General features: G+C 33.5%; 1 protein-coding gene across 1 annotated transcript in view; it reads right to left on the minus strand.

The window, feature by feature from the left end:
- Positions 1–4,255: 4,255 nt before the first annotated feature.
- The window catches only part of LOC100377968 (uncharacterized), a 37,459-nt gene continuing 29,784 nt past the window's right edge, over positions 4,256–11,930 (minus strand). Inside the window, exons 19-25 of the mRNA XM_006814908.3 lie at positions 11,632–11,754; positions 10,647–10,764; positions 8,463–8,613; positions 8,035–8,097; positions 7,665–7,737; positions 7,105–7,158; positions 4,256–5,817 (exon numbers count right to left, since the gene is read on the minus strand). Of these exons, the coding sequence (XP_006814971.1) occupies positions 5,650–5,817; positions 7,105–7,158; positions 7,665–7,737; positions 8,035–8,097; positions 8,463–8,613; positions 10,647–10,764; positions 11,632–11,754 (750 nt within the window). The 3' untranslated portion in view covers positions 4,256–5,649. The remainder of the gene's footprint in view (positions 5,818–7,104; positions 7,159–7,664; positions 7,738–8,034; positions 8,098–8,462; positions 8,614–10,646; positions 10,765–11,631; positions 11,755–11,930) is intronic.

Genomic DNA, 11,930 nt, shown 5'->3' on the forward strand with positions numbered 1-11,930 from the left:
TGGGATTTTGCGACTAGGATATCTTACATATTACACAACAAAGACAATTTATGTTTAATTTTAATTATAAGTTCATATCAGTTGGAAGTTCTTGGTATTCACTTCACTGACATTTACAGATGTACATTGAGTGGATAGCCGGCAAGAATGTGCCATATATACCATAATAGAATAGTTTCGACCACAAAATATCGTGTTGAATCGAGTCAGAAACTTTTGCGAAATACAATAGAAACGACCTTTGGCTTTGTTAAATAATATATCTCCATGGTTTGGAGTGTGAAAACGTTGTCAATTGTACTACAGTCTCGTGAAAACCACATTGAGTTTCAGATAATATATTATTTTTACGACACCACAGATCAAGACGATCAATCAATCAATATTTTTGTTAAAATCTTACTTGTTACAGATAGAAGGGAATGGCTTTACACCATATTACTGGAAAGTTACAACCAGGGAGTATGTTATTAAATAAAAGCAGTAAGACAGGACCAATGTGTGTCCAGTTATGTTTAAATAGCTCTTTTACAAGGCCACCGTGACCCGGAATCTTTTTATTTGGCAAGCTTCTGATCTTAATTTCCAATATAGTTATATTTGCATTTGAATCACGTGGCACATTATCAACACACCGGTCACAGTGCTCGCCGTGTAGTTCCAAGTTCCTAATTCCCACTTTTTAAAATTCATTGGCAAGTGAGACTGGATTGCTCAACAGGCCATGAACATAGTTGTACAAATGATTAGATTTAATTGCACTGAGAGTGCATTACAATTATTATTAAAATGCCATAGTCAACAAAACTTCTATTGGCCTCCGTATGAAAGGAATTGATGAAAAGCTAGTTATCAACCCTAACCATTCATGCTTGCACATTAACCCCGAAGTACTTCTATACTAATTGTGATTGATTTTGTATAAAATTTGGCACACATAACCGGGCGGACAGACAGGGACACAAAACTCATTACCTTCTTTGTTTGTTTGATACGCAGGAGCTAAAATTTGCTAAACAATAAACAAATTATCCAATGCCGGAACATTCATCAAAAGAAAAAGAAAATGAATCAACAAGGCCGTGTATGAGTGTGACGGATTGTATTATTAGTTGCCAGCCTTACATGTGCAGAAAAAACTCCAAACACTACTGATGTACCGACATATACATTGTAATTTCACTTATACTGGTCTTGTTGAAATGCGTGAACCATGTACTATACGCAAAACAAATCAGTAAAGGTTTTATGGTTCCCTAGAAAACGATGAATATAGTGGTTCCACAATTTTTTTCTCATTCATCATTCCAATAAAATTCCATCTCAGTTTGTTGGGAGACATTCTCATAACGAGAAAAATTAATAAACGCGGCATTAATTGAGAGACAACAAAGCTGCACAGGATAAAAACCGTTACGGTGCTCATTTTCTGTACAGTTTACTGGACTGTGTACAATTTACTGTTTGCCTAGTTGTTGTCACTGAGGACAAATAAAAACACGCACATTTTCAAAAAAATCAAAACTATGCTTCATTTATACAACATGAAATGAGTTTTTTTTAACATTCATATTAAAATGTACGTAATCAAATGCCATTTCCATTGTGAAATAACCTTGATTTTATTTTTATTTAAGCCATCATTCAACCTAACTCCGATACCAACGGCAATATCAAATTACATGTGGCGCAACAAAAACAGAAAATATAATAATATACGATAGCAATTCACTTGAACTTTATCCCATCGATATTCGAGTTGTGTAGACTTAAATGTGCCGTTTCATGTTTCTGCTGATGTTTCTAAATGTTTCTAAAAAAGTGTAATTTAAACCCGTTCATTAAAAAAAAAATAAAACACTTAATTGTAAACACACCGTTGTATCTAGGGCGTAAAAGTAAAAAATGAGTTACTTACATTTCAACGTTGTATCACAGGGAATAGGATATTAACACTCACGTCGACAGCTATGAGACTATGCGTATGTTCAATGAAGATGTAATGATATATGTATTTGTGTTGCCTGGTAACATGCATATTTACCACGTGATTATCATCAAATAGGAGACTTTGCTCAGCTCTGATTGATTGATTATTTTGCAAAATCAGCAACTTACGCTTGCTAAAGTGTGAATTATGTCAACGATTCGTAGCAGTCAGTCAAGCGACTGTCAATTACACAATGACGCTGTATAGTATGGAGTCAGATACACCTAACTGATAGAAGTCAAATGTGTATTTATGCTAAAATTATGTTCGTGACTCTATCGTATTTGAATGGAGAATCACTGGTTGTATTGGAACTTAACTTCATTACAATATATGCAAGATAATTAGCTCCCATATGTCGAATATATTAACATATGATCATTTGTAGATAAAAATGGACTTGAACAAAACGTATTCACTAATATAAAAGATGAACACGACACAACATTTAAATACTGAAGAAGTAGAATTCAAAACATGCTTTGAAAGAAGTTTAGTGTGCAAAATATTTGGGGCATGAAATGAATAAAGTATTTAATAAACTGGTTTGCTTTATTTTTCGACGTCGGTTACTCAATACACTGATTAATTAACGTGATTAACGAACATTTTGAGCTTCATTTGTCACTATACACAAGTAATTACACAAGTATTATTTTTTTTAAGATCTATCATACATTATTAAAATTCTAAGGCAATAAAGCTGGATCTCACACTTATCATTTTTTTCTTGGGTTGGGTCATTAGCGCCGGCTTTGAGAATGCTGTTGAAAAGATTTTCTTCTTTCGCAGACGAAGAAAGTTGAAATTGAACTCTATACAAATGAATCGCCGCTGGTGTGGCCATAAGGAACAGTATAACAATACTGCCAACATACTATGCAATTATAATGACGTATTTGCCATATGCGCTACCGGTGTGAACAAATAAAGTAGACTATTTCAACAATGGGGCTAAGTAAGCACTGAAATCGGTTGTTAAATTTGATTTTAGATGATAATTGGGAGACAAATTTATAGTTCCTGTAATTGGAGCATTTCATTCTGATTGTGGGGTATGGGTACATTAAAAAGCATTTTTTTTTGTAAACAAAACTGCATCGTAATGTTGAAATCATAATGTAACTATTGTGTTTAGTGGATTTTACTTCATTGGTGAGAACTAGACATTCTGCAGTGTTGTGCACTTTATTGAATTGTATTTTATTGACAAATATATTTTCCAATGTTGAACAAAACAATTCAAATGAACAGATTAAGTTTCATTTTCGGCGCTATCTATCTCGCAGAATCATCGTTTTACTCGGACTACTAATTATTTAATTTAATTAAAAACACGAACAGGTAGACATTACAGAGTAAGATTATCATACATGTTGACTTCAGTGCGCAAACTGACAATCATTTGGATAATATACGTGTATGTATTGTGCTAGCGTATGTCACTATTTTCGCCATCACTTTAAAAGCCCGCTTGTCAGACAAAACACACACGGCATGTGTCTAATTCATGAAGTATTTTTATTAATAGATTTTTGTAAAACGTTACAATTGTCATGGACTTACAGGAAAAAATAACCGGTAATAATAACTAATTTCGATTCAATTAATGGCTACAGTGTAGATAGTAGACCAGAATCGGATCACTAAGTACATACGTTACAAATGTTATTTATCAGCCATGTTATTTATGTGCCGTGTTACAATACTGACACACCAATTAAATCACGCAACGTATTATAAAAATCGTCATAGGGAAGGTTTGTTAGAATCTTTGAAAGTATTGCTTTCGACGAATTTTCGGAACAATTCTACACAAATCTCGGCAATAACCATGTTAATAAGTGTTTAGATAATGAATGTTATATACATTTTGTTTTGTAACCTGACTTCATGGAACGTAATAAATTCAAACAGCATTATAAGCAGGCTAGTATGACACCGAATTTAGTGACAAAAAGATAACGTGTTTTACGCGTGTACGACATGATAGGTGCTAGAATAGCGCATTACATAGCCATAACGTCATACGATAGGAAGGCGCTCACATAGTCTAAAACTGGTCTGTGTGTCTGTACTGACACTTACAAATTTCACATAAAAAGAGAGAGGAGAAACAAAAATGGTATCCAATGTCGGAAAATGTCGCCTGGTAAACAAAATAACTCATTCACATTTATGGTTGATGTCCAACATATGGTATTAATACCCCATGGGCTTTATTAAAATGTACATGTGGTCATCTCACGCACCACTGGCAAGGAATCGTATTCAAAATGGATATCTTTATTTTTGATTACTTAAAACAGTGTCCTTTCTACAAATATTATACCAGGTTTTCAAGAGACAACAGATCGGTTACTCCAATAAAAAAGGCCCGACATTCGTTTACCAATGTTTTCCATGTGTTTGTCCGAATACTAGCTCGTTAAAAAATAAGAAAGTATACTTTTTATCAGATTAATCATCTCTGCTCCGATTTATGATGACAATGTAAAAAGCACAAAATACACACAATTTAAAAAGGTCTGATACAAAACGCATAATTAAGTCGCATTGAAAGTAAATATGCAAATGATAATCCCGTTACATCAATACAATGTACGGTTTTAAGTCAAATCTGAGTAATTACGCTCGTTAATTCAAAACGTGAAAAAAATAGTAAATTACAGTCACGCACCATTTTGTAAATGAGCACGTTGCCAGCGGGATCGTGACTATGACCAAATAGTTTGTTAAACGACTGTTCATGCACACCTATAATGACGCGTGTACAGAGTTGCTTACAGCAAAACCTAAAAGTTTACAACACTTTTGTCTACACTATACTTAAGAAATAGGTTCATCAAATGATAAATACCATTTTTGTCACTGGATGACTACAAATAAATACAGTGTTGATACAAAAGTGGTAGTTCATGGCGAAAATGTCAAGATATTTACCATTTTGACAAACATAATTTTATCATTAATATCTTTCCAAAACGACATAACATATCCGCGATAGATCCGTGGTCGTTTGTAGGAGTACACTGTAAAAACTGATATACTAGAAAGAATTAAAAAACTAAACAAATTACACTAAACATTTCCATTGATTAAACCAATGATATGCAAACCACACGGCAAGTCACATGAGAATTTCAATCAATGCATTTGGTCGTCTGCTATAAAATATTTAATTTTATTCAGAGTTTACATTTGTAAAAAGTAGATGGAGCTCAAAAAAAATTATTGTGGTCCTCCTATAAATATTAGTCAAATTATTGAATTTATGAGAGTTGATTCAAACAACCTTCACAACCTTTTCCCAGAAACTACTGAAAACTATGTGACGTCACAAATTACTGAAAAATATATTTAATCGCATTTGTATAATCATTAGATTAACGTACATGAGAAATTACAATGTTTGACATTTCAGAACAAAGTCAATGTCACTCTCTGAAGTTATGCAATACTATAAATATGCTCACAACTTACAAATTCATGTTTTCAATGCAGAGGCATACATTGCTGGAGTCATGAATTATTAGATGGGAAGATCAAATCACAGTTTAAACAAATAGATTTATAACTTAACTGTACCATTTAAGCATATTAACATAACCCGTCTTTCACATAAAACAATATTAATTTTGTATGTGAATATCAAGATTTCATACTTCACTATCACTATTTCCCAAGGTTTTCAATTTATTCTGCCCCGATTCCATCCCAGTTCTATTCTTTGACATTAAGGGTTTCATTGCTGTAAGCAAACTCTGGTACAGATCGGGAAATAACAGCTCTTGGGCTGCTAGAAGTTGTTTCGTCCGGTGCCGCTCCTGTTGACAAGATTGAAGCATTAGTGCAACTTTTAGTATGAACAAACAAGGAGAATGAGATACTCGAGGCAACATGTATCAAGGCATCAGTGAAAACAGTATATTCATTTACCCAAGTGAAATAGTGCATTTCGAACAATTACAGTAAATTTTGGTATTTTCAGCAAGCACTCTCATGCCTTTTTCGCTGTAGTAGTAGACTTTTTTGAATGGATGTTCTAGCTATATTTGGATCTTCCATGACAATTTCAGAGTTCTATCATAAATTAAAACATGTTATGATGACTAAATCTGTGTATTTACATGTATAATAATAATTAAGTATGGAGCACTAGCATCTTTAGATGCTTACTAGTTCAAATTTTGCTGGACATCAAAACGATGAACACGTAAATTGTAACAGCTATACTGTTCATCTATTAACATTTAAATTAGTCTATATAATCGTTGCCATCAAAAATGTTCTTTAAAGAAATCGAGACAAAGCTATTTAGCCTACAGCATTTCAAACGCTCTGTACAAATCAAAGGTCATTCACGTGACAGTTTCAATAGTCGGAATAGTAGAAAAGGCACAATAGCGAATTTGGCTGTCAATTGAAAACGTATCTGTACAAATATACACAACTTATTGCTTTTGAAGTATTATTTGTTGCCATGAAAGTATTATCAAAGAATATCAAAAGGGTCTATAGCATCCTTACATCACAGCAATTGCATACGTGAAATGAAGGTAGTAAACTATGACATATTGAGTTAAGTTACAAGCATAATTCTGTACCGAATTTGTTTAATTTAACCATATATACTAGAAATAACATATACAGATAATTGCAGAATGTTACCTTATTTAATCCGTGATTCAAAATAACAACTATCATGTACTCAACATTCTAAATAATACTAATGCCTATCAGCAGCAATGAGATTTATATACTGATAAAGACATACATTCGATAATTGGCAGAACACTAAGAGGTGATTTTGGATACTTTAAAGGAAAATGAGTTTCCAAAAAATACAGCACCATACAGATAAGTGTGAATTAGTCTTGACTTGAATGTCAGTAGCAATTCTCCATTTGTCCAGAGAATCAATATGCCCCACAAAAATGTTGGATCACTCGCACCGTAACACACCTTGGATGTAACTAAAATCCACGAACACTTATGTATTAGATAGGATAATAGCCAAATATTCAGACATTGGACAGATTAGACTGGACTTAATTCAGATACACCAATAGAATTGTATTGATTGCCAGTAGTCGGCTTGACAGTATAATTACCTTTGGTGCTTCAAAACAAGCAGGACAATTTTCTGCTATCACTGGCAATTTTACCTACAGAACATATAAAAAAGAAAGAACATAGCCAATTAATATTAAATTCGTAGTCATCAAAGCAGATTAAAAAATCCAATAACATAATGCAAATGACTGAAAAACAAATAAAAAAACTGATAAGTATATCACAGAATATAGTCAAGTCAGTAAAAAAAGAATGTACAGATATCACAGTACACATGATGTCAGTTATTCCGAAAAACCTGCTTCCCATGAGAGACTTTATTCTGAACCATAATCAAGAGGTTTCTGTTAGAAATCTGAGATCTACCCGATCCAAGTGACATTAATGCCATCTGAGGATTACATATTTAACTACTAGTGATAAAGTTTATTCAATCTGGGCCACCTATTGTTTACTCTGTTAACAGATAATTCATACAGAAAACAGTTGTTTTTGACAGTTGTATGAATTTTATTACAATCTTTTATAAGTGGCATCATTAAAAAAAAAAATGCTCCATGCTTTTTCCCCTGACTCAAATAGAAAAAGCAATAATTACCTGCTCAGCAAAAGACCTAGTATCTGTTTCCCGTACATAAACTAATGGTCTGATTACTCTCAAATCACCTTCTCTGTGAATCAAATGTATAAAACAAAATAGTAACTGGCATAACTGGTGTTGTGGTTAATTTCTGTGGTAAATTTTCAATTTGTCTCATTTTTGATTTAGTACGGAGTGGCATAGCTCCAAAGAAATCAGATAACTATACACTGTGGTTTAATATATTTACAGAGTTTCTTAGAGTTGTGAATTACTGGAATGATCCAAATATAATCAATACGTTGTCTATTCATACCCTATGTAATTTGTAAGTCAGGGAAATGCCATGTGCATGTTCACAGTAAGTCATCACATGTGTTCTACCTACTTGACGCTATAATTAGCTTTCATAGTTCTCAACAAGCCATTGTGAAATGCTGACATCAAGAAACTGAAACAGAAAAACTAGCATGAGATTTTAAAATAGTCAAATAAGGAGTAAAAAAATTGTGAAATCAATTACATTGTGACCTTAAATAAATCATGCATGCCCCTAGAAAAACAAAGTAGCCTGTAGGTTACATCAAACTGACAAAATGGATAGGAACCTTGTTTCCATGGTTTTAAAGTTTTCCATATTTCTTCAATAAAGATTTAGCAGCTTTATTAAAATCAAAAACTTTGAAAATCAAAAATAATTGGGCTGATATTTAAAAACTATTTCAGAGACTCAAATACATTTCCCATAGTCTCAAATAATCACGTTGTTAAAAATAAAATGACATGTATTAGGGCAATGCTGAAACGAAACCATACCTTTCAGTCAAATCATCAAGATGTTGTCCCATTGCAAGTACATTGTAGCCTTCCCTTCGTGCACAGGCATATATTCGCCCACGCTTCATACGAGAACAAAAACTACAAATCGATTCACAGACTGCTAACTGTTTGGCTTGTTCAATAATTCCTGTAATGTGTGATGTAACAATTAACTAAGAATTGAGTTATTATTATTATGGTATGGTATGTAGATGTGTACCTCACATTTTCAGTCATACATATAACATATTTTACAATGAATTGAAGATGATGTGGTATTTTCTTCATACTTTCATTAATTGTTAAAAGCTAAGTCAAAGCTAACAACATAATATCCCAGATAAAAGAGCTTGGCAAATGTAAGAAATGCAATTTACAGTTTTTTTTAAATCACTTTTTATTCTCTGGATATTCAAATTTTCATCAGTATTATGTATTCCGCCATCTTGATTCTTCAGCAAAGGATCATGTATGACATCATATGCACTGTTGTGAGAAATTGAGAAAAGTGATATAAAAAAACTGTAAATTGCATTCTCTTACATTTGCAGAGCTCTTACATTATGTTGCATTATGTTGTTTGCCTTGACTTCCCCTTTAATGTCTTAGGAAAAAGAAATGAAAAAAAACAAGTCATTGTCAATGACACGTCCCCGTTCCGTTCATATTTGAGTGACATAAACATTCAAAGCAGATCATGACCGAAATGCACCTGCATATGTACAACACATTGTACTAAATCTGAACAAAATCCATCCATGCATGACTGAGATCCGGTTCCGGAATTGTGAAAATACGTGATTTTGATGCATTTTCGGCCTTAAAATGGCCATCATTCAGCTATTGTTAAGCAGATCATGAAACAAATGCACATATCTATTTGTGACATGATGTACCATGTGTGTGTGAAGTTGGAACTTGATCAATTCAGACATGTCTTGGATATGGATCCAGAACTGAATTCTTTAAAACAAAATGGCCGCCAGTCGGCCATTTCGAACTTGATCCGAAAAATAAAAATGACGTGCATCAAGGTCCTATTATGTTTAATGTATGTACCAAATTTGAACGAAATCCGTCCATGCATAACTGAGATCTGGGTCCGGAATGGTGAAAATGTGCGATTTCAATGCATTTTCGGCCTTAAAGCGGCCGCCATTTGGCTATCGTTAATGAGATCATGAAACAAATGCACATACATATTTTTGACATGATGTACCTTGTGTGTGTGAAGTTTGAACTTGATCAATCCAGACATGTCTCGGATACGGATCCAGAACTGAATTCTTTAAAACAAAATGGCCGCCAGTCGGCCATTTCGAACTTGATCCGAAAAAAAAAAATGACGTGCATCAAGGTCCTATTATGTTTAATGTATGTACCAAATTTGAACAAAATCTGTCCATGCATAACTGAGATCCGGGTCCGAAATGGTGAAAATGTGGGATTTCAATGCATTTTCGGCCTTAAAGCGGCCGCCATTTGGCTATCATTAATGAGATCATGAAACAAATGCACATACATATTTGTGACATGATGTACCTTGTGTGTGTGAAGTTTGAACTTGATCAATCCAAGCATGTCTCAGATAAGGATCCAGAACTGAATTCTTTAAAACAAAATGGCCGCCAGTCGGCCATTTCAAACCCGATCCAAAAAAAAATTACGTGCATCAAGGTCCTATTATGTTTAATGTATGTACCAAATTTGAACAAAACCTGTCCATGCATAACTGAGATCCGGGTCCGGAATGGTGAAAATGTGTGATTTTGATGCATTTTCGGCCTTAAAATGGCCGCTATTCGGCTATCGTTAATCGGATCATGAAAAAAATGCATGTGCATATGTCACATATAATGTGTGATGTATGAGTGAAGTTTGAACTTAATCGGTCCATGCATGTTCGAGATACAGGTGATCACGGACGCACGGACGGACGCACACAGGGCAAAACATAAGTCCCCGTTTTCGGACTACATCCGAACGGGGACTAAAAATGTAAGTCGACATTGGAGAGCATGTGGACATATAAAACATATATTTGTTACACATTATAAATATAAAAAACAAACTATATTTAGTAAGTTTGCAGTGTAATAACTGATTATGTCTAAATGGGAAGTTCCTATATTACAAAAAATGCATAAAATTTAGTTCAATATTGTGCTGCACTATTAATACCTTGTTCTTCATAGAAGTATGGCACATTTAAGGCTTTGAGATAGTCTTTCAGTGGACTAGGATCAAAGGAAGGAGTCTGGGGATCAACAGTCACAGCTCCTAAACTGTAATCTATACCCTAAGAAAAAGAAGTGTATTTATTATATATAATTTATAATTTATATATAATGTTTGCTATGTGTTATAAATGACATGAGTATGAGAGTTACACAACTTACTTTACTGTCATATTGGTGCCAAAATTGCCAATTAAACTTGTTAAACAACTTTTCTGGAGTTCAGTGTGGCTGGCCAGTGTTCTTTTTCATCTCAGAATAGAATTAGTAGTATTCAATAGCAATGACAAACTATATTTTTTTTTATTTCTTGATTTCATTTGTTTATATATACTATGTGTTTAGTCTTGATCTTTTCATTCCTAAGAATTTAGCACAGTGTGTTTTTAATATTTTAGAATTATTTTAGTAAACTTGCTTCACTTTACTTTATGCAAACATGTATGTCCCAAATAAAGCATTGCATTTTACCCTAGTAAATAAACAAGCAGCCTGTTGGCTGAGCTAGCTCCGCTGTTAGCAATGCACATTTCAATTAAGAACTGAAGATATCATTAGAAAATGAACAATATGTAAAGTATTCAAAGCAATCGAACTTGCTGTTTTTAACAAGAAGTCGAAAATATCACTTTTTACCAAAAATTAGAGAATTGAAGATATCATTACGAAATGAACAAATCTGAGGGAGGTCCACATATAGTACCTATATATGTAATACTAAAGTACTTGTGGTTTTTTACAAGACGTCAAAAATATCACTTTTTACGTAAAATATTGACCAAAAATAGAGAAATTGAGATTTTGACAAGATATGAACACAGCTGACAGTTGATGCTGACAGCGGACGATGACGACGGACAATCAGTAATATGAACAGCTTCGCTGAGTCGACTTTGTCGACAGCGGAGCTAATAAATTTATATATTTACCTTCTTGCTAGCATAAAATTGATATTGACGCAGCGTATGTAGTAGTGATAAACTATCTTTCCCTCCCGACAGACACACCAGTACTTTATCTCCATTTTCTATCATGTTGTATTCTTCTAGTGCCTAGAGTATAATATAACCTACCATGTTAACTGTGGATAATATATGGTAATCGTTGTCCTAAGTTTATTTATTAACATGTTAACTGTTTTGGGTTAAATGAGGAATTGCAATAATATGAAGTTTTGCATACATTCTGTGTGTAAAGGACTATTTTAACAAGTCTAGTCAATTTGATT

This window comes from Saccoglossus kowalevskii, chromosome 4, assembly GCF_978046115.1.
Source record: "Saccoglossus kowalevskii chromosome 4, keSacKowa6.1, whole genome shotgun sequence".
Classification (NCBI taxonomy): Eukaryota; Metazoa; Hemichordata; class Enteropneusta; family Harrimaniidae; genus Saccoglossus; species Saccoglossus kowalevskii.